The sequence below is a fragment of the Bufo gargarizans genome, chromosome 8, assembly GCF_014858855.1.
Source record: "Bufo gargarizans isolate SCDJY-AF-19 chromosome 8, ASM1485885v1, whole genome shotgun sequence".
Classification (NCBI taxonomy): Eukaryota; Metazoa; Chordata; class Amphibia; order Anura; family Bufonidae; genus Bufo; species Bufo gargarizans.
Window position 1 is genome coordinate 90,088,940 of NC_058087.1, and position 23,616 is coordinate 90,112,555.

At 41.9% G+C, this 23,616-nt stretch overlaps 1 protein-coding gene across 1 annotated transcript in view; it reads right to left on the reverse strand.

Annotated features, from left to right (window-relative positions):
• Window positions 1-310: 310 nt before the first annotated feature.
• PLEKHM3 (pleckstrin homology domain containing M3) overlaps window positions 311-23,616 on the reverse strand; it is a 244,825-nt gene continuing 221,519 nt past the window's right edge. The window contains exon 8 of the mRNA XM_044303895.1: window positions 311-1,528. Within this exon, the coding sequence (XP_044159830.1) occupies window positions 1,351-1,528 (178 nt within the window). The 3' untranslated portion in view covers window positions 311-1,350. The remainder of the gene's footprint in view (window positions 1,529-23,616) is intronic.

Here is a 23,616-nt window from a genome sequence, read left to right on the forward strand (position 1 = left end):
TAGCATTATCATACTGTTGTCCCAATTCTACACCTAATGTTATCATAAGGATTACCCTACAGACATCTTCCCCTCACAGCTGCAGTAATCTGACTATACAGTAGTTCTTATCATTTGTGTTGGCTGCTACAGAAGAGCAATATTTTGTGTTTAATTTTCAATGGTATAGTACTGCCAAAATGAAAAAGAAAAACAGCCAGAAATGTTTAAAAAAATAAAATCTTTGAATATTGAGTTAAAAAAAATACCCATTTCTGATGGAGGTGTCCCTTTAAGATTGTACCAGACTTAGAATGAGCAATCATGGAACTAGTTTGTAACTTACTCTTTATTTAGGTCTATTTTGTTTTTGCGGGTTTGAGGGATACAGAGCAGGAATGACAATCCACTGACCAGTTAAGCATAATGATTATGCGGCAGTGACACTGCCCACATTTACACAATAAATACAATTGTCCCAGCAATTCTGTCTTACAATAAATATAAATGTACTTAAGATGTTTTCAGATAATTTTCAGTGGATAAGTGACCTCTGTGATGACAATGAGCATCTCACTTAGGCTAAGTTCACATCTGTGCTATGAACTCCAGCGGAGGAACAGACCGCCAGAGTTCACCGTATCTGGCATAGCTAGATACCACCATGCACCGCCGAATCCCCATTCACTGTAATAGGATCTGATGGTAATCTGTCCGCTTTCTGGCATATAACAAACATTTGGCTGGACAAAAAATGTTGGGTGTAGCATTTTTTGGTCCGGCTAAAAGCCAGCATGTACGCCGGATACAGTGACCAGATTACAGTATCGGAGTTCACAATGCAGATGTGAGCCTGGCTTTACTTGGTTTTCATACTAAGATGGCAACCTTCAGCTGGGTATACCAACTGACAGATAAAGATGACCTGAGGCTGTTTTAAGGTTTTCTGCACATGCACAAGAAGGGCCTGTATGACATTCTTACAGTAAGTGTGTAATTGGAAGCCAACACCGCTGTTTTGCATGCTACATATAAGAGCTTCCATTTTTTTATTTTTTATTTTTGTTAAGTAATTACAATCTGATCAGTAAATCAGCGTATTAGAAATAATTTCTACTGCCATTTCTAATTTATACATAAGGCATGTGCATGCAGTAGATAGGAGATGTCTTTAGTTAATTTGGTATAAAATAGATGGCTAATGACACTAATATAATGCTAATACAAATGTTAGTTGAAGACTTCTATGACAGGTTAGTAGGCACCAACTATCACTTTAGAAAGGATCTCTAATAGGGACACTGACTTATTTCCGCAGCAACTAGGGAAAGAAAGCGAGTGCAATGGTTTGAAGATGTACTCAGTCTGTGGTCATGTGCCCTGGTAGGACAGCTCAAACATACTACAGGACTCGTCCCAGCTGTCATCCACATTTAGCCGTTTCCAAAAAGATTTCTGTTTCTTCTGCAGTTCCTTACGCACGCATCGGGGACATGGAACAGTTTTCACTTTGCACTCACTGTGGAACACAGCGCCACAGTTTTCACACCTAAAATAAAACACAGTAATAAAAGTCACAAATTATTCCACACATTAGCTACTTTGTTTAAAAAACTTTCCACAAAGTTTCTCTCAAAGCCTGGTAAAACAGAAAATTTGAGATTTTTTTTAATTTTTATATATTAGTTCATTTTAAGGTGGAGTCTGCAGCGAATCAGCTGCTTGCTCAGTGAAGGAGACCACTGAATTTACATGCAGTGATCTCCTCAATTGCGTGAGGACTATTGCAATCCCTTGTCCTTATATAGAATCATGGTTTCAGAGGAGCAGATTACTGTTTAGACGACACGATCTTCTGCCCAGAAACTATGATCGGTGGTGCCTGCATGAACGGCAGGATCTTCGGCACATTTACATGGGCAGATTGTTGGGAACGACCGTTCGCAGGAATGCAGCTTTACTTTTTTATATAGTGGCAACATATTCTGCAACACTTTACAGACATTATCATCACTCACTGTTCCCAGTGGGGGGTCATAAGCTAAATTCCTTATCAGTATGTCTTTGGAGCCTGGGAGATAACACGGGGAGAACATACAGACTCCATCCAGATGTTGTCCTTGGTCAGATTCAAACCTAGGATGTCAGTGCTAACCACTGAGTCGTGATATATACAGTACAGACCAAAAGTTTGGACACACCTTCTCATTCAAAGAGTTTCCTTTATTTTCATGACTATGAAAATTGTAGATTCACACTGAAGGCATCAAAACTATGAATTAACACATGTGGAATTATATACATAACATAAAAGTGTGAAACAACTGAAAATATGTCATATTCTAGGTTCTTCAAAGTAGCCACCATTTGCTTTGATTACTGCTTTGCACACTCTTGGCATTCTCTTGATGAGCTTCAAGAGGTAGTCACCTGAAATGGTTTTCACTTTATAGGTGTGCCCTGTCAGGTTTAATAAGTGGGATTTCTTGCCTTATAAATGGGGTTGGGACCATCAGTTGCGTTGTGGAGAAGTCAGGAGGATACACAGCTGATAGTCCTACTGAATAGACTGTTAGAATTTGTATTATGGCAAGAAAAAGCAGCTAAGTAAAGAAAAACGAGTGGCCATCATTACTTTAAGAAATGAAGGTCAGTCAGTCCAAAAAATTGGGAAAACTTTGAAAGTGTCCCCAAGTGCAGTAACAAAAACCATCAAGCGCTACAAAGAAACTGGCTCACATGTGGACCACCCCAGGAAAGGAAGACCAACAGTCACCAAGTCACCGAGAAGTTAATCCGAGTCATCAGCCTCAGAAATCCCAGGTTAACAGCAGCTCAGGTTAGAGACCAGGTCAATGCCACACAGTTCTAGCAGCAGACACATCTCTAGAACAACTGTTAAGAGGAGACTGTGTGAATCAGGCCTTCATGGTAGAATATCTGCTAGGAAACCACTGCTAAGGACAGGCAACAAGCAGAGGAGACTCGTTTGGGCTAAAGAACACAAGGAATGGACATTAGACCAGTGGGAATCTGTGCTTTGGTCTGATGAGTCCAAATTTGAGATCCAACCACCGTGTCTTTGTGCGATGCAGAAAAGGTGAACGGATGGACTCTACATGCCTGGTTCCCACCGTGAAGCATGGAGGAGGAGGTGTTATGATGTGGGGGTGCTTCGCTGGTGACACTGTTGAGGATTTATTCCAAATTGAAGGCATACTGTACCAGCATGGCTACCACAGCATCTTGCAGCGACATGCTATTCCATCCGGTTTGCGTTTAGTTGGACCATCATTTATTTTTCAACAGAACAATGACCCCAAACACACCTCCAGGCTGTGTAAGGGCTATTTGACCATGAAGGAGAGTGATGGGGTGCTGCGCCAGATGACCTGGCCTCCACAGTCACCGGGCCTGAACCCAATCGAGATGGTTTGGGGTGAGCTGGACCGCAGAGTGAAGGCAAAAGGGCCAACAAGTGCTAAGCATCTTTGGAAACTCCTTCAAGACTGTTGGAAGACCATTTCAGGTGACTACCTCTTGAAGCTCATCAAGAGAATGACAAGAGTGGGCAAATCAGTAATCAAAGCAAAAGGTGGCTACTTTGAAGAACCTAGAATATGACATATTTTCAGTTGTTTCACACTTTTTTGTTATGTATATAATTCCACATGTGTTAATTCATATTTTTGATGCCTTCAGTGTGAATCTACAATTTTCATAGTCATGAAAATAAAGAAAACTCTTTGAATGAGAAGGTGTGTCCAAACTTTTGGTCTGTACTGTATATATATGCTTGATAAAGACTGCATTGAGCGGTTGAAACGTTGCAGAGGGGTCAATAAAGGGTCCACCATCTTCGCTTTATTTTTGGAGTGCTGCCTCATTTTTGGATACCTATTGCCTTATACTGACTACTGAGTCCGTGGTTTTGAGGATTTGCACCCAAATTTTATTGGTCTGGGGCTGCTGTTTATTTTTTTGTTATATATATATATATATATATATATATTATATATATACACACACTATTCACAAAATGTTAGGAGAATTTGGCTTTTGGGTGAAATTTATGGAAAACGTAAAAATTTCACACTACAGGGATATTATGTCATGAAAATAGGTCATTTAAGTTGAAGCATGCAATGGTGATTTCCTCATCTCAAACAATTTATTGATAAAAAACAACATTGGTGGGTATACCCCCACAAAAAATGTCAATGTCTCAATAACTTGTCATGTAGCCTTGAGCATAAATTACAGCTTGACAACGATGTCTCATGTTGTTCACAAGTCAACTAATTGTCTGCTGAGGCACGGCATCCCACTCTTCTTAAAGGGCAGCTTTCAGGTCATTGAGGTTCTGGAGCACAGAGTTATGAGCTTGTACACGGTGACTCAGCTGATCCCATAGGTTTTCAATAGGATTCGGGTCTGGAGAAAGTGCAGCCCTCTTCATTTGAGGTACCCCAGTCTCCAGCAGCCGTTCACTAATGATGCGACCTCGATGAACTCGCGCATTGTAGTCCATAAAGTTGAAATTAGGCCTGTGTTTTTGATGCAGAGGCACAATGACTGGATTAATTATGCTATTTAAGTAGTATAGGCTTGCCACTGTACCAGTGACAAGTTATGTATTGACTAGACACATCTGCCCACACTGTTACACCACCACCACCAAAGGCTCATCTGGTGACAACAGTGGCTGATACATAGCCACACTGATGTAAACAGTTTCAAATGGTCTGACGTGACACTTGGGTGCCTCTCACCTCCCTTAAATGTGCCTGAAGTTGTGTGGCATTCATCATCTGGTTCCACAGGGCAATGTTCATAATAAAGCGGTTATCAGTGTGGGATGTGGCCAAAGGCCTTCCACTTCTATGTCTTTCTGTGATTCTTCCAGTCTCTCTTTATCTCTGTTGCAATCTGCTGATGACACTCTATGCTCAGTGGCCACTTCTTGAAGCAATGGCGAGGTACTGTTCATCAACTGTTAGGTGTCGTCTTGGTCTCATGATGTTAAAACGTGAACAGCATGATGAGGAGAACTGTCTAAACACCAAATTTTATTGAACCTGGAAATGTATTTTGCGATTCATGGCTCAAACTGTTGTGAATTTTGTGGTTAAGCTCCTTGTTAGAGAACAGAATGTTGTGCATAAAGTACTGAAACATTGAACAGTTGGACATGTGCATTCAAAGGTATAGAGAAGGTCACATTAAGTTCACCTGTAAAGGTTAGAGTGCATTTTAGTGTATTTCTTGTATAGGACCGCACTGCAGATTTTCTGGGATCCCTCTTTACACCATAAGGCTCCTTCTTGTTAACCTGGACATAGAAAAAAATATAGATTCCACAGAAACTTCTCCCCTAATCCACACAACTTGTAGAATGCCAAGGGGTCGCAAGATAGTGAAGCACTTCCTCGTTCGTTTCCAAAAAATAAATTTATTATACTCACAAGCATCCACTTGCAAAAGGCATATAACAAAGACAAAATCACCATGCTGCCCGACCCGGGTTTCACAATTATGCTTCATCAGGGGCATCTAGCATTCCTCAAAACACAGCTGTTTAAAATCCCTAAAAACAATCCCGCCCCCACTAGATACCTCCCGCATATCAATATAAAAACATACAACAGTAAAACAAAACAGATAAAATACATAGCCATATCTATAAGTATCACAATTATATTCAGCCTCTACATTTCTTTATTGCACTGTTTCCCTTATCTTCTCCAAGCCTCCAGGAATACATTCATAAGGTTTACTCTCCCCTTCATTCATAAAACCTATTTACTACGTCACGTAGTAAATAGCCAATCCCTATTCTGACTCCACCTACCCAAAGGTTCTCAAACCTATTCAACTACGGGAGCGGAAAAAGGTAACCTTACTTTTATGTAAAACCTTAAACTATACATTGTTTGATATCGCATTCTATATTCAGTCCAAGGGTGCCCAATTTATACATCCATTCAACTTCATGTTTATTGATCTTCACGTTTATTGAGTCCAGGCAACATATCAGAGACTTTTATCTTTTTGGTTTTTAAAGTGCATTTTAGGTTCATCTTGAAATTTCACCCACAAGCCAAATATCCCTAACTTTTTGTGAGTAGTATATATAAATACATATATTATTATTATTTATTATTTAAGCGCCATTCATTCCATAGCACTGTACATATGATAAGCGGTGCACATACATAACACAGACAATTGTACTAATCATAAACAAGATGAGTTACAAACTGGTACAGAAGGAGAGAGGGCCCTGCCCGTGAGGGCTTACAATCTACATGGTATGGGAGAAGGACACAGTAGGTGCGGGTTGAGTTGGTCATGGCGGTATAGAGGCTGCAGGGTCATTGGTTGTAGGCTTGTCTGAAGCAGGGCCGGTTCTAGGTGAAATGGGGACCTAGGGCGGAAAACAATAAGGGCCCCCCCCCCCCACATGGCACACAATAGAATTATATATATATAGTAGTAGTTGTGGCCGGTGCTGGGGGCCCCTAAGGAGTCGGGGGCCCGGGGGCAATTGCCCCCCTTGACTCTATGGTAGCACCGGCCCTGGTCTGAAGAGGTGGGTTTTCAGGTTTCTTTTGAAGGATTCCACTGTAGGTGAGAGTCTGATATGTTGGGGTAGGGGGCTCCAGAGTATGGGGGATGCACGGGAGAAATCTTGGAGTCGATTGTGGGAAGAGGCGATAAGAGGAGAGGAGAGAAGGAGGTCTTGTGAGGATCGGAGAGTGCGTGTTGGGATGTATCGGGAAAGTAGCTCAGAGATGTAGGGAGGGGACAGGTTATGGACAGCCTTGTATGTGTTTGTCAGTACTTTGAAGTGGATTCGTTGGGCAATGGGGAGCCAGTGAAGGGATTGGCAGAGGGGGGATATATATGTATATCTAATGGACAAGACACTTTCCACATTTTTAATTATAAAAAATTTAGAAAACCATGTTGGTCTATCACATAAAATCCCAATAAAATACAGTTATGTTTGTGGGTGTAACATGAAGAAATGTGGAAAAGTTCAAGGGGTATGAATACTTTTTTAAAGCACTGTGTATATATATTATAACTCCAGCTTTAACAACTCAAAAAACAGTTAAAGGGACTCTGTCACCAGTTTCTAACCCCCCCTTTTAAAACTATTGTTCTCTCCATGGTGCCCTTGTCATTACAAAGCTGTTGTTATAAGATAAATCCGCCGTCTAGTTTTGATAAAAATCGCTTTTATCTAACCTGTCAATCTTCTGGATAAGGTGCCCAGGGCGTTTCTGAAGGTCTCCTCCTTTTCAAAGATCCTGCGCGTGCGCACAGGCCTGTGCCTGATGCGCCCGTGCGGACTTTTAGAGTCTGCCTCGTTGAGCAAGGTGCGCATGCGCGCGCACGCGCGCTTCGCTCAACGAGGCAGAATCTAAAAGTCCGCACAGGCGCATCAGGCACAGGTCTGTGCGCACGCGCGGGATCTTTGAAAAGGAGGAGGGGGCACTGAGGAGAGCCGGAGGCGGATTTCTTTTACATTCAGGCGGCGCTGAAAGGATCAGGGGAGGAGCTGGGCACCAACGGCGGCGGCGAGCGGCAGATTCAGACCTTCAGAAACACCCTGGGCACCTTATTCAGAAGATTGACAGGTTAGATAAAAGTGATTTTTATCAAAACTAGACGGCGGATTTATCTTATAACAACAGCTTTGTAATGACAAGGGCACCATGGAGAGAACAATAGTTTTAAAAGGGGGGGTTAGAAACTGGTGACAGAGTCCCTTTAAGGATGGGGCTACATCTAGCCTTTTTTGTTACACCACAAAGTGACTGGCCAGCCATTTAATATTTTAACCATTTTTATTGCAGTTTTGTATATTTTTCCAGTTTTGTTCAAACATGACACTGTAGAAAAGAAAAATAGACAAAACTATCACAGTGTAGCTAGGTATTTTTTTAAAATCACTACATGCTGGGATTTTAGAGCACTTTGCAAGCTAATGTACCCCTATAGAGTAAAATGAAAATCTCGTGCCACTAAAATCCATATACGGTAAAAACAAACATCCATGTGAAACTGCGGCTTGTTCACTGGAGATGAGGATTTAGAAGTGGTTTTCAAGCTATTCAATGAGGGAAACAAAGGAAAACTGGCTTAGCAACCAATCAGATTGATTCTTTCATTTTCAAAGGAACTCTGAAAAAAGAAAGGCTGATTCGGATTGCTTGCTATGGGCAACTAAGCCAGTTTACTTTCGCACCAGTTTTGATAAATCTTCCCCCAATGCATTTCCTATGGACAGCGATTTCATAGTGATTTTTAGAATCCCAGCCGGGATCTCCTCCTCCGGCCAGCCCTGTCAGTATTTCAAAAATCGCGCGCCTGTGTGGATTCGGCGCAGGCGCGCTGAGATGAGGAGGCTCGTCTCCTCAGCACTCCCTCAGTGCGCCTGCGCCGATGACGTCTTCTATTTCGGTGATGTCATCGGCGCAGGCACACTGAGGGAGTTCTGAGGAGACGAGCCTCCTCATCTCAGAGCGCCTGCGCCGAATCAACACAGGCGCGCGATTTTTGAAATGCCGACAGGGCTGGCCGGAGGAGGAGATCGCGGTTGGCCCTGTCAATCAACACGACGAGGGGGCGGATTTCTGCAGCAGCAAGTAGCCGCCCTACTTGCTGGTAGAGACCGAATTTACATATATTAAAACTTCGTTTTTTGCAGAAACTGCTGGATCAAAGTAAGTAACACAATTATATTGTCATATATCGCAATATAACTAATTTGACTAGCCCAAAAAAAAAAAATCACTTTAGTGGGGTGACAGAAGCCCTTTAACATATCCTAAAGGTGCTTTCAGATGAGCATTTAAGGCGTTTTCCTTGAAGCGATCTTAGATCTTTCAAGAAAGGGTACTATAAAAAATGTCAGCCAAATATTAGGTGAAAAAGAAAAAGAAAGGAGTATAATTGGGATTGTCATAAATGTAAAACACACTACAACATACAAAACCTAAATTTGATCTTTTTATATTCCAGAGATCTAGGAAGTGACCTAAATACTGTCTGTTCTAATGGAACGTCAAATTGCTCTTGGTGTACAAAGCAGTACAAATACACATGAAATTGGCCTACAAGGAATGATGGATAGCAAATAGCTGTTAATTGGCTCTACTTTATATAATGGAAAGTAAATAGATGTTGCCTTGAGTTGGGACAGGGGTCTAATGGACGGTAAATAGACATCCATTAACTACATTGGGTATAATAGGATGCAGTCTTCTGTCTCTTGTATTACTCCTAACAGTTTGGGATTAAGAAACAATTTGCTGTAATAGGACCAGTAAAGACAAAAGTCAAAACACAGAATAATTGGAGAGATAAATGACAGGTTAATAAAATGTATTCGATTATTTTTTTTTCACTGTATACTCCAGATTAAATCAAGGGGGTGGAAAAATTCACTTTCTGCAGGTCTTAGGCCCCCTTTCACACGGGCGAATATTCAGCGCGGATGCGATGCGTGAGGTGAACGCATTGCACCCGCACTGAATCCCGACCCATTCATTTCTATGGGGCTGTTCACATGAGCGGTGATTTTCACGCATCACTTGTGCGTTGTGTGAAAATCGCAGCATGCTCTATTTAGGCCCCATAGAAATGAATGGGGTTGCGTGAAAATCACAAGCATCCGCAAGCAAGTGCGGATGCGGTGCGATTTTCATGCACGGTTGCTAGGAGACGAGATGGAGACCCGATCATCATGTTATAAGGGAAAATAATAGCATTCTGAATACAGAATGCATAGTAAAATAGCACTGGAGGGGTTAAAATAATAATAATAATTTAACTCACCTTAATCCACTTGATCGCGCAGCCGGCTTCTCGTCTGTCTTCTTTCTTTGCTATGTGCAGGAACAGGACCTGTGGTGACGTCACTCCAGTCATCACATGATCTTTTACCATGGTGATGGATCATGTGATGGACCATGTGATGACCGAAGTGACATCACCACAGGTCCTGTTCCTGCACAAAGCAAAGAAAGAAAACAGAAGAGATGCCGGCTGCGCGATCAAGTGGATTTAGGCGAGTTAAATTATTTTTTTTAACACCTCCAGCGCTATTGTACTATGCATTCTGTATTCAGAATGCTATTATTTTCCCTTATAACCATGTTATAAGGGAAAATAATACAATCTAAAGAACACCGATCCCAAGATTTTTCTCACGCGAGTGCAAAACGCATTAGAATGTTTTGCACTCATGTGGAAAAATCGGGCAAGTTCCCGCAAACGCACCCGCACCTTGTCTGAAAGAGGCCTTAAAGTTTTTTTACACATATAGATCATAGATTAAGAATCTGTAGAATAGACCCCTGAGGCTAACTGCACAGTAGCAGATTAGTGGCATATTACTAGCTGAAAACAGGTGGTTATTGGTGGCAGATTTCTAATTTGGAGGAAGTTTTAGAGAAGTTTTTAATACAGTATTAAAAGAGTATTTGGTTGAGGTTTGTCTGCTTCTCCCATGGACTTCTATGAAATCCTCAATCAAGTCTTTTTCCACTCACTTCTCTATCATTTTTCAAATCAGCAACTGAAAAAAACTTCTGCCATTTTTACACAGTGTGCACAAGGTGAAGTTTTTAACATTAAAGTCAATGGGAACACTATTTTGGTTGTGGATTTAGAAGCTGAAAATGCCCATCTTCTGCTGCTGAATTGGAGGCAGATTTATGGCAGATTTTAGCCGTGCGAATTTAGCCTGAAATTATTATGAGCTTTTGATGGTCATTTAGACTATTATAATTATTTTACTTATTAGCATTGCATGGTCTATAAGACTCTTCACACCGATTAAGATAATCTCCATAAAGAGATATAATACCACCAAAATCCTGACATAGGTCTCTCACACAGTTAAGCAAGTACTCTCTGCTCTGCACTGATGAGAGGTAGCCGGAAACAGCTGTCTGCAGATGAGGTGCTGGCTTACTTAATATCAGAGTCATGTCTAAAGGCTTAGTTAAAGGGTTTAACATTGACTTATAGGATAGCTGCCTTACATCTGATGGCATTAGAGGCAGAGCTTGCTAAGAGATCATTTGCATACAGTCTTCCCAAAATTCCAGAAGATTATATATGGCCTATAAGCCTCCTCACTCCGATTAAGGTGCTCTCCATAAGGAGATATAGTATCACCACCACCCCCCAAAAAACTATAGTATATATTGGAAACAATGTCAGAGGAGCAGCATGCATTAGCACCAGGTACACCTATGCGAACAGTGTGTCTGCTATGTATTATCATCCTGCTGTATGGCCTGTCAGCATCATGAGATAGAAGTCTGATGGCTCCCACCACTCTCTAGCCGAAGACTGGCAGCTTTCTGTCTAAGCTCAGTAATGGGGAGAAAGCTGCCAATCAGTGACGGTAGGACTTTGTAAGTGGAAAATGTCAGGTTATGTGCTCATTAAAACAAGGCACTGTTTAGAAGGTTGGTAGTGCTTGGACAGGTCAGTAAAAGATTATTCCAGTACCTAATGAATATGAGGCCATTTTTCCTGGTTCTATATGGCAGTTTGAGATTTCTTTACAAAGAGATAGTTGAGCAGGTTAACTAATGAGTATGGAGTTCCGAGTAAACAGATAGTGTTAAATCTGCATTAGTCAATCCGTTATCATTGCAATTTGTCACAGCAGTGACTTGTGGTGACATGAATGCAGCTGTGCAGGAATACGTGAAGGTGGAATGACTAATTACTGTGATAGTAGAATTAGCGCTGTGTTCTCTTTCGGACCCACCCTCCTACTTGGCTGATACCTCTGCTCACCCACAGCTCTTATCAGCAAGCTTTAGTGTGACTGACTCCTATAAAATGGCTGGGCTCTCTAGATGCACCTGCTGAGTCTATCCAAAGGTCTCTACCCAGGAAAGAAAATTAAAGATAAAGGTGAGCAATTGCTAAATAAAAACACCCAGACAAGGAACATAAGTCATTTATCTTGACACTTATTAACTTAGAGCAGGGCAGGTAAGGGCGTATCATGATAATATTCTCTCTTGTATTAAAAAAAAATAAGTTTGCAGAAATTGCGATTCTGCATGCATACAAAACTCAAGGACAAATCATCTCACTGATCCACACAATGTAGATCTGTAGTATAGCCATGTACACCAGGATTATGGCCCATTAACAAGGGCATTTTCATTTTAATATGGCAACTAAATTTCCCCATTTGTGTTTGAAAATACTTTTTTCAGCGCATGCTTAATTTTTTTACTTTAAACCACTAATAGTATAACCCATAATCACACAGCCATTTCCATGAAATGTTAAAACTGACAATAACCAGTTCAAGATCCCCCAGCTTCAAAAAAATATGGATGCAGCTGTTTTGTATTACAGACATTGAACACTGTCACTTTAAATTAGAGATTCTGGGAAGGGACAAATGACGATCTGAGATTTTTTTATTCCAGTCCTGACAACTGGGTCTTACCAGTTGGGGGTGTCTCCCTACACAGCATGAGCAATGGTCACTGATACCCCCGTGACCACGTCTAATTTTGCAAATCTGACATATGTCACTTTATGTGGTAATAACTTTGAAGCGCTTTTACTTATCCAAACCATTCTGGGATTGTTTTCTCATGACACATTGTACTTCATGATAGTCATAAATTTGAGTCAATATATTTCACCTTTATTCATGAAAAAATCCCAAATTTCGCAATTTTCAAAATTTCTATTTCTCTGCTTTTAAAACAGAAAGTGATACCTCATAAAATATTTATTACTTAATATTCCCCAAATGTCTACTTTATGTTGGCATCATTTTGTAAATGTCATAAAAAAAATTTAGGACGTTAGACTGCTTAGAAGTTTAGAAGCAATTATTTAAATTTTTAAGAACATTTCCAAACCAGTTCAGGTCTGAAGTCAGTTTGTGGGGCTTACATAGTGGATACCTCCATAAATGACCCCATTTCAGAAACTACACCCCTCAAGTTACTTAAAATTGATTTTACTAACTTTAAGGGTACATTCACACTAGCATTTTTGTTTTCCGGTATTAAGTTCCGTCACAGGAGCTCAATACCGGAAAAAAACTGATCAGTTTTGTCACGGGTAGAGTCACAGGAATCAAGATAGAGCAGAGGTGCACCCCTTGAGCTGCCACCCAGTCCCCTGTCCCTGCCTACTTGCACCACCCGCCCTAGGTGACGGAGCGCAACTGGACGACAGTCCCTAACCTACTAAGTGCAAGCAGAGAGAAAGAGACAGCAGGGAAGAGGACAGCCACTGAGAAGTTACAATAAGCGGACAAGAGTTAGAACAAAAACGGAAGGCGAGGCTGATCAACTAGCCGATGTCAGTCCAGGAGGTCACGTCAGAAAAAGGGAAGAGGCAAAGACAAATCCGTAAACAAGCCGAGGTCAAAATCCGAGAGGTAGCGTCAACGTACAGGGAGCAGGCAGAAGAGGTGTCAAGAGGTGGATCGAGGTTCAATTCCAGAGGTAGCTTAATAACAATAAAGTACACAGCCTATAGGACGAAAATCACAGGCAACCTGTAGCCAGCAGGCCGCCTGTATTTATAGTGGGGAGTGAGTGGCCAGCGTCACATGACCGACAGACAAACAAGTCGAGCACCGAGTGATCAGATCGGCTCTCAAGGCAGACCTAGGATCAGGGAGCCTCCCAGCTAGCAAGGCCGCCCTGGGAACGAGGTTTACAGAAATACCCCACATGTGGTCATAAACTGATGTAGGGGCACACGGCAGGCCGCAGAAGAAAAGGAGCGCTGTATGGTTTTTGGAAGGCAGATTTTGGTGGACTGGTTTTTAGATGCCATGTCCCATTTGAAGCCCCCCTACAGTAAAAACTCCCCAAAAGTGACCCAATTTTGGAAACTAGGAGATAAGGTGCCAGTTTTATTGGTACTATTTTGGGGTACATATGATTTTTAATTGCTCTATATAACATTTTTTGTGAGGTGAGGTAAACAAAAAATGGCTATTTTGGCATCGTTTTTATTTTTTACAACATTCATCTGACAGGGTAGATCATGTGCTATTTTTATAGAGCAGGTTGTTATGGACGCAATTATATTAAATATGTCTACTTTCTTTGCTTGTTTAAGTTTTACATAATAAAGCATTTTTGAAAAAAAATAAAAAATTTGTCTCCATTTTCTGAACTCATTTTTATTTTATTTTTTGTGCCGATCGTCTTGTGCAGGGGCTCGTTTTTTGCAGAAAGAGTTGGTTTTTATTGGTAACATTTTTGGGTACATTTGATTTTTTGATCATTCATTATTACACTTTGTGGGGCAAGGTGACCAAAAAATTGGTGATTTTGGCACCGTTTTTATTTGTTTATTTTTACAGCGTTCACCTGAGAGGTTAGGTCATGTGACATTTTTATAGAGCAGATCATTATGGATGTGGCAATACCTAAAATGTATACTTTTTCTTATTTATTTAAGTTTTACCACTATAATAGCATTTTTGAAACCAAAATAATGACGTTTTAGTGTCTCCATAGTCTGAGAGCCATAGCTTTTTTATTTTTTGACTAATCCTCTTAGGTATGGTCTAGTTTTTTGCAGGATGAGGTGACTGTTATATTGGTACTATTTGGGGGGGCATACGCCTTTTTGATCGCTTGGTGTTGCAATTTTTGTGAAGTAAGGTTACAAAAAATTGCTTTTTGGGCACTATTTTTTTTTTTTTTTTACAGTGTTCAGCTGAGGGGTTAGGTCATGTGATATTTTTATAGAGCTGGTTGTTACGGACACGGCGATATCTAATGTATACTTTTTTACATTTATTTCACTATGACACAATAATAGCATATTTGTAACAAATTTTTTTTTTGTGTCTCCATGTTCTAAGGGATATATATATATATATATATATATATATATATATATATATATATATATATATATATAGATCCAGAAAAAGGACGGCACTCCGGTCTTGAAAAAGTGAAGTTAATCTTTAATCAACCTTGCGGTACAACGTTTCGGCTCCAATACTGAGCCTTTCTCAAGCTTGAGAAAGGCTCAGTATTGGAGCCGAAACATTGTACCGCAAGGTTGATTAAAGATTAACTTCACTTTTTCAAGACCGGAGTGCCGTCCTTTTTCTGGATCTATTAATTGGGGTAAGAGGTCGATTCCCCTGGAACGTGCACCCATCTTCTCTGCCTGCAGTCAGTGCCGCCATTTTTCGTATTTATATATATATATATATATATATATATATATGTATATATTATTATTTTTTTAAGCGATTTTCCTATGTAGGGGCTAATTTTTTTAAGGATGAGGTGACTGTTTTATTGGTACCATTTTGTGGTACATACACCTTTTTGATTGCTTGGTGTTGCACTTTTTGTGATGTAAGGTGACAAAAATGGCTTTTTTTACACAGTCTTTTTTTGGGGGGTGTTTATTGGACAGGTTGGATAATGTGATATATTTATAGAGATGGTCGTTACGGAGGTGGTGATACCCAATATGTGTAGTTTAAAGTTAAAATTTTTATTTAATTTGTTCAATTTTTTTTATTTTCACACTTTTTTATTGAAGATCCAGTGGGACTGATGGCTGTACTATACCTGGTATACAATTCCTCTTGCATTACAAAGTATAATACTATCAGTTTTACACTGATAGATGGCAACACTGGATGCCTTGCAAGGCGTCCGGTTGCCATGGCAACCATCGGGCCCCTGCCATGGCAGTGCGGCAGCCCGATGGTTCAGAGAGGGAGCCCCCTTCCTCTGTTAACCCCTTGGATGGCACTGACAGCTGCATGTAAGGGGTTACAGCAGTGTCAGCATACAGCTGATACTCGCTGCTGATGGCGGCGGCTCAGGAACGGATCCGCCGCCATCACAAATAGCAGAGGGACGAAGTAGGGATACCCACCAGGGCTGGGGGTCGAAATGGGGGAAGGGCCGGCACAGTTGACAATGTACGGGCACCAGGGAAGACATCACATCAAGGGGCAGACAGGCCACAGGAAGACTTCAGTGTGCACAGATTGGGGTACACATATTGGGGGCACACAACAGCCAGTGCCTGATTTCAGGTTCTGATCTGCAGAGAGCAGATCAGAGCCTGAAACCGGCATTTTTACACTGCCGCGATTCGATTGGTTAGTCTGCACAGACTAACCGATCGGAGCGATTGCTGGCAAGGGATCACTCTGATTGGTCCCTTGCCGGCATTACTGTACTGTAGGCGATAAGCGTTTTGCAGCGCTTGGATTAAAGAGCTGCCAGAACATTTATATACGTGCTAGCTGCACGGGGCATGTGCAGATAGTTGGGAAGGGGTTAATGAATATCACTCTTGTCTAGTAGCAGCTATTCTTCTGCCATAAGTCACAGAACAAAAATTGGCGGGACTAAAGTCTGAACAGTAAAGTTGTAAACTGAAGTAAAAATGTTATCAACTACATGGTAAAGTTCCAGCAGGCTGGACAGATTACAGATCAAATCAGGCCATAATTCAGAGTATAAAAGCAGGCCATAAATGCAATGTAAGTTACACAGTAACTACACCAATAAAAGGACAAGGATGGTATGTAGGTTTACTATGTGTTTACAAGATAATAAAGGTTTGGATTCTACTGGTACCTGCAAGGTTCAGATTTATTCGGATTAAAATTTCCACTGATAAACACATCACAGGTCTAAGAATGACAAATTACACCTTCTCCAGCTACTGTACACGTTAAAATCTTCTGCAAAGTATTGTAAAATTTATATTTTGGTGTTTTTGATGTCAGTGGTGTTGACAGGTATGGCGTTTTTCTGGCTTTTCTCTCCGTAAGACTTCTTCATAAAAGTAAAAAAATAAAATAAAATGCATGTACCAAATGAAAAAATAAAATAAAAACTGGATTGCCATGTAAAAACATTCTATTAAAGATGCTTAAAATGCATAGCATTTAAAACTGAGAAAAGAAAGTATGTGAAGGAGCCATATGCAATATTTATTTATTTTATACACTTATATAGCACTACTATATTCTGCAGCGCTTTACAGACATTACCAACTGTCCCCAATGGGGATCACAATCTAAGGTCCCTATCAGTATGTCTTTGGAGTGTGGGAGGAAACCAGAGTACCCGGAGAGAACCACACAAGCATGGGGAGAACATACAAACTCCATGCAGATGTTGTCCTTGGTCAGATTCGAACCTAGAACCCCAGCGCTGCAAGGCACCAGTGCCAACCACTGAGCCACCATGCTGCCCATCAATATACAGTATTTTAACAGTTTCATTTTACCTTTTAGCATAAATGCCTGTGCCATTAAAATAATCCTACAAAAGCGGAAAGCTGTAACCAGGTATCTACTCCATATTACTGTCTATTCAATTTAGTAAAGATGGCGTCTGTGGCTCAATACTGATCAGCTGTACACCATTAGAAATAAAAGGTATTATATAATTTGAAGGAGTTGTGCCATAAACTACTTGAGCTCCCAGTGGATTTTTTTTTTTTTTTTGCCGTTTTCTATTATCTCCCATCCTTGTATCCAACTTCCTGGTTTGTTATGTCAGTGAGATATGTTCTGACATCAGCAGCACATTGACACTAACCAGTTCATTTTCTACCTCCACATATTCAAAATGCTTTGTAGAACACAACATACACAATGTGTGCTAATGGCCATCATTATGTATATCTTTTGATAGTTTGACTCCAGGAACAAAAAGTTGCACTTGCAGCATGTTATCGAGCGGGAGGAGCTGAGCAGAGTGATGTATAAAGAGAACCTGTCACCGTGTAATCTGCAGGCAGCATGTTATAGAGCAGGAGGAGCTGAGCAGAGTGATGTATAAAGAGAACCTGTCACCGTGTAATCTGCAGGCAGCATGTTATAGAGCAGGAGGAGCAGAGCAGAGTGATGTATAAAGAGAACCTGTCACCGTGTAATCTGCAGGCAGCATGTTATAGAGCAGGAGGAGCTGAGCAGAGTGATGTATAAAGAGAACCTGTCAGTGTAATCTGCAGGCAGCATGTTATAGAGCAGGAGGAGCTGAGCAGAGTGATGTATAAAGAGAACCTGTCACCGTGTAATCTGCAGGCAGCATGTTATAGAGCAGGAGGAGCTGAGCAGAGTGATGTATAAAGAGAACCTGTCACCGTGTAATCTGCAGGCAGCATGTTATAGAGCAGGAGGAGCTGAGCAGAGTGATGTATAAAGAGAACCTGTCAGTGTAATCTGCAGGCAGCATGTTATAGAGCAGGAGGAGCTGAGCAGAGTGATGTATAAAGAGAACCTGTCACAGTGTAATCTGCAGGCAGCATGTTATAGAGCGGGAGGAGCTGAGCAGACTGATGTATAAAGAGAACCTGTCACCGTGTAATCTGCAGGCAGCATGTTATAGAGCAGGAGGAGCTGAGCAGAGTTATGTATAAAGAGAACCTGTCACAGTGTAATCTGCAGGCAGCATGTTATAGAGCAGGAGGAGCTGAGCAGAGTGATGTATAAAGAGAACCTGTCAGTGTAATCTGCAGGCAGCATGTTATAGAGCAGGAGGAGCTGAGCAGAGTGATGTATAAAGAGAACCTGTCACCGTGTAATCTGCAGGCAGCATGTTATAGAGCAGGAGGAGCTGAGCAGAGTGATGTATAAAGAGAACCTGTCAGTGTAATCTGCAGGCAGCATGTTATAGAGCAGGAGGAGCTGAGCAGAGTGATGTATAAAGAGAACCTGTCACAGTGTAATCTGCAGGCAGCATGTTATAGAGCGGGAGGAGCTGAGCAGAGTGATGTATAAAGAGAACCTGTCACAGTGTAATCTGCAGGCAGCATGTTATAGAGCGGGAGGAGCTGAGCAGACTGATGTATAAAGAGAACCTGTCACCGTGTAATCTGCAGGCAGCATGTTATAGAGCAGGAGGAGCTGAGCAGAGTGATGTATAAAGAGAACCTGTCACAGTGTAATCTGCAGGCAGCATGTTATAGAGCAGGAGGAGCTGAGCAGAGTGATGTATAAAGAGAACCTGTCACCGTGTAATCTGCAGGCAGCATGTTATAGAGCAGGAGGAGCTGAGCAGACTGATGTATAAAGAGAACCTGTCACAGTGTAATCTGCAGGCAGCATGTTATAGAGCGGGAGGAGCTGAGCAGAGTGATGTATAAAGAGAACCTGTCACCGTGTAATCTGCAGGCAGCATGTTATAGAGCAGGAGGAGCAGAGCAGAGTGATGTATAAAGAGAACCTGTCACCGTGTAATCTGCAGGCAGCATGTTACAGAGCAGGAGGAGCTGAGCAGAGTGATGTATAAAGAGAACCTGTCACCATGTAATCTGCAGGCAGCATGTTATAGAGCAGGAGGAGCTGAGCAGAGTGATGTATAAAGAGAACCTGTCACCGTGTAATCTGCAGGCAGCATGTTATAGAGCAGGAGGAGCTGAGCAGAGTGATGTATAAAGAGAACCTGTCACAGTGTAATCTGCAGGCAGCATGTTATAGAGCAGGAGGAGCTGAGCAGAGTGATGTATAAAGAGAACCTGTCACCGTGTAATCTGCAGGCAGCATGTTATAGAGCAGGAGGAGCAGAGCAGAGTGATGTATAAAGAGAACCTGTCACCGTGTAATCTGCAGGCAGCATGTTATAGAGCAGGAGGAGCTGAGCAGAGTGATGTATAAAGAGAACCTGTCACCGTGTAATCTGCAGGCAGCATGTTATAGAGCGGGAGGAGCTGAGCAGAGTGATGTATAAAGAGAACCTGTCACAGTGTAATCTGCAGGCAGCATGTTATAGAGCAGGAGGAGCAGAGCAGATTGACGTGTAGTTTTGTGGATAGACCATCAATATTACATTGGGAGTATGGGAAACATTAGAGAAACTGAATTTCAATGCCCAATCCCTTTGTTCCTGCAGGAGATAAGCCAATAGAGGTATTTGGCTCCAGCTTTCTCCTCTTTTCACATTGAAAGCACATGCATGCTTGGCCACATAGTGCATGCATGTGAATACCCTGCATCAGTGTTGCAAGAGGGATGAGTCCTATGCCATGTGCCATCCCTCCTGATATGCAGGGTTCCTTCCTATCCACAAGAAAAAACAAAAAAACTGGGGATTGTGTGGTGCATTGGACTCATATCTCTGGCAGCGATGACACGTGCTGTGGGCTTTAGCAGGTAAGTACTCTACAAGTACTGTAGTGACAGACCACCAAAATCAGTGAGCCCTAGGTGAACGGATGGGTCCCCTTTAACCAGTTATGGGGCTGCTTACCAGTCCTTCACACATAGCACCTATGCTGGGGCCATGGAGAAACATGAAGCACCTTTACCTCAAGTGAACAGACGTGTGTGAGTCCTTGTATTTCAGAATTCCTTGGCATCATTCCACGCACTCGCTCCTCCCACGATTAGGTAAAGTCCTCTTTTGGAGGTACCTGACTGGCATTTACAGCAAGCTCGTTTACTTGTTTTATAGCTGGGCAGGATGTGACAGGATTACCACGCTGGGCTTTCTAAAAGCCGCTAATTAGCTGTGCTGATTCTGTTTGGTTTGGAGCCATTCAGTAACAAAGGAATGTGTCATGCTGATTAAGTGAGCGCAGGGGTCTGTCATGTGCGTGTACCGAGCCCCAGGTGAACGCAGACGCCAGGTATTTTGTTTGCTTAAGGTCTGACACAAATAAATGCACTGCAAACAAGTGGCCATGTCATGGACTATTCTATTCACTGGGGCCACAACGTAATGTGTTCCTAGCTCATCTCCTGCCACCTACCCAACAAAAAGGAAAAGCCATGAAAAATGAGCTGTCTGAGCGGGGGCAGCTCTCACAGAACGGAGGGAACATGCTCTCTACACATCAAGCTCCTTACTGGAACAGGACATGGCTGTCTAGGAAAAATAAAGTTCCATTTGCATCCTGGGACGCTCGCGTCTACTTTCCCGGTGGATGACGCTCTTATTGCTATTACAATAAGCTGCTGATGAATGTTTTACAGAATTTTTATATTACAGGCCCTGTTCTCATTAGCATTGGAGAAGTGCAATTCCTCTTTTTTAGGAAGCAGAGCCCAAGGAGAATAACCCATACCTTTTATTTGAAAGCGCTATTTTTAGTCTCTAAAACGTATTTAGACTTTAAAGGGGTTGTGTCACTTCAGCAAATAGCATTTATTACATAGAGGAAGTTAATACAAGACACTTACTAATGTATTGTGATTGTCCATATTGCTTCCTTTGCTGGCTGGATTCATTTTTCCATCACATTATACACTACTCGTTTCCATGGTTATGACCACCCTGCAATCCAGCAGTGGTGGTCGTGATTGCGCACTATAGAAAAAAGCGCTGGTCTCTCTGGTAGCCAGGAAAGCTGTGCTTTTTCCTATAGGCCGCAAGGATGACCACTGCTTGCAGGGTGGTCATAACCAAGGAAACGAGCAGTGTATAATGTGATGGAAAAATGAATCCAGCCAGCAAAGGAGGCAATATGGTAAATTACAATACATTAGTAAGTGGCTTGTATTAACTTTATCTACATGATAAATGCTATTTGCTGAAGTGAGACAACCCCTTTAAGGGTCCACTATGAATTTCTGCATCAGAAAATCCCATGTGGATCTGGCCCCCCAAAAAAATAGCTGCAGAAACATTCCTGAAATGGGATGGATTTTGCGGTGGCAGTAGGTCTTCTTCTGATTTCAACCATTGCAAAGGTTGAAAGCAAGGTGACTTGCTCCAATAGTGTGGATGAAAAAGCTCCTCCATTTTGCTTCTACTTGTAAATGCTGCTGTGGAGAATCCTTCCATGTGGCTGTACCGTGAAGAGACTATCCAGCTACACTTCTAATCGCTGCAAGCATCCAGAGAGCCATGCCTATTATTTCATACAGAAGTATATCTCAGGGGGCACTGTTCTTCCATTTGGGGAGTGCCAGAACTGGCATAGATAGTCTTACAGGCCACACTTCATAGGGAAAGCTAACCCCCCCTCCCCCGCCCCTTTGTACAACTAAGCTCAGAAAGAGATTTACAGGTATAAATTTCCCACAAAACTATATATCAGATTTCTCCCATCAGTACAGAGCAAGGTGCTTGGTTGCCTAGCTGAGAGGTTTTTTTTTGTGGACTAGAAGGTATATAACATTTTCTTTGGACATATTAAATACATATTGTGCTTCTAGTGGACAATATCTGGTATAAAGGGCAGACAGGGCACTGGGCAGTGTACCAAGTTCCCAGAAGCTGTGTACTATGGAATGGACCCCAAATGCCACCGTAAAGTATCCTGCATATGGATCTACCCTAATACAGTGTCTATGAGACAAAATAAATGCTAATATCATTACGTGTACAAGCTGCATGCCTGGAACACAAGGCTAGATGGTGTGGGAATTAAAGACTATTTCATTACACAAACGTTTTATGTCTTTGGGTTAATTCACACTTTGCGATTTCTTCTAATATATAAAGCTGAGTGTATGTGTGTGTGTGTGTGTGTACGCGTGTATGCGTCTGTGTGTGTATGTATATATGTGTGTGTGTGTATATATGTGTGCGTGTATATGCGCGTGCGTATGTATGTGTGTATATGCGTGTGCGTATGTATGTGTGTATATGCGTGTGCGTATGTATGTGTGTATATGCGTGTGCGTATGTATATGCATGTGCGTATGTATGTGTGTGCGCGTATATGTGTGTGCGCGTGTGTATATGTGTATGTATGCGTCTGTGTGTGTGTATATATATATATGTGTGTGTGTATATACGCGTGTGTGTGTATATGCGTGTGTATATGTATGCGTCTGTGTGTGTGTGCATATGTATGCGTGTGTGTATGTATGCGTCTGTGTGTGTGTCTGTATATGTATGTATGCGCGTGTGTATGTATAACCGCTAAAGGAATCCGCACATTTACAATCACGAAATTTGGCACACAGGTACATCAGGTGTCAGGGAAAGTTTTAGACTGGGTGGTATCATTCCTGAGATATTTCCCAAAAATGCATTAGCCAATAGAAGCTTGGTCACATGATTTGGTCACATGACCCTTATCAGCCAATAGAAGCTCACAGGCCCTTAGTCTCCACATACACACAATTTTCCATAACAACCAAGCCATTTTTCTTCACTGCTGTAGGTCAGCTTTAAAGGGGCAGGGCACAGTGGATGACACTGCTATTCAGGCCAGCCCCAAAAGACGGACTTAAACCCACGATCCCGCTAAGCCTGTGCCCCAATCAATTAGGCCACACCCACCCACAGCTGCCAGGGATTGAAAAAATGAAGTTAAAAATCAACTTCTGTCAGCTGCAGGGGTGGAAGGGAGGGTGACTTTCTCCCTGCAGCTCACGCTCAGACAGCGCAGTGCTGCTGTCTGAGAGTGAGCTGTTCAAAAGGACATCATCCCTGTGTCCATCCAGACCCTGCGCCAGATGGAGGTCAGGGAGTCTGAAAGTCAGACTTACCGCCCTAAAATCGGACTTCTGGCCACCCTAGGGGCAGACTGCTGTGGAGGTCAGTGTTAAGGGGCAGTTGGCTGTAGAGAGTGAAAACAGAGAGAGAAAAAAGGGGGGAAGTTACTTCAATCCTAGAGGGATCTCAAATCCCCAAAAAGAATGAAATAAATAGGGAG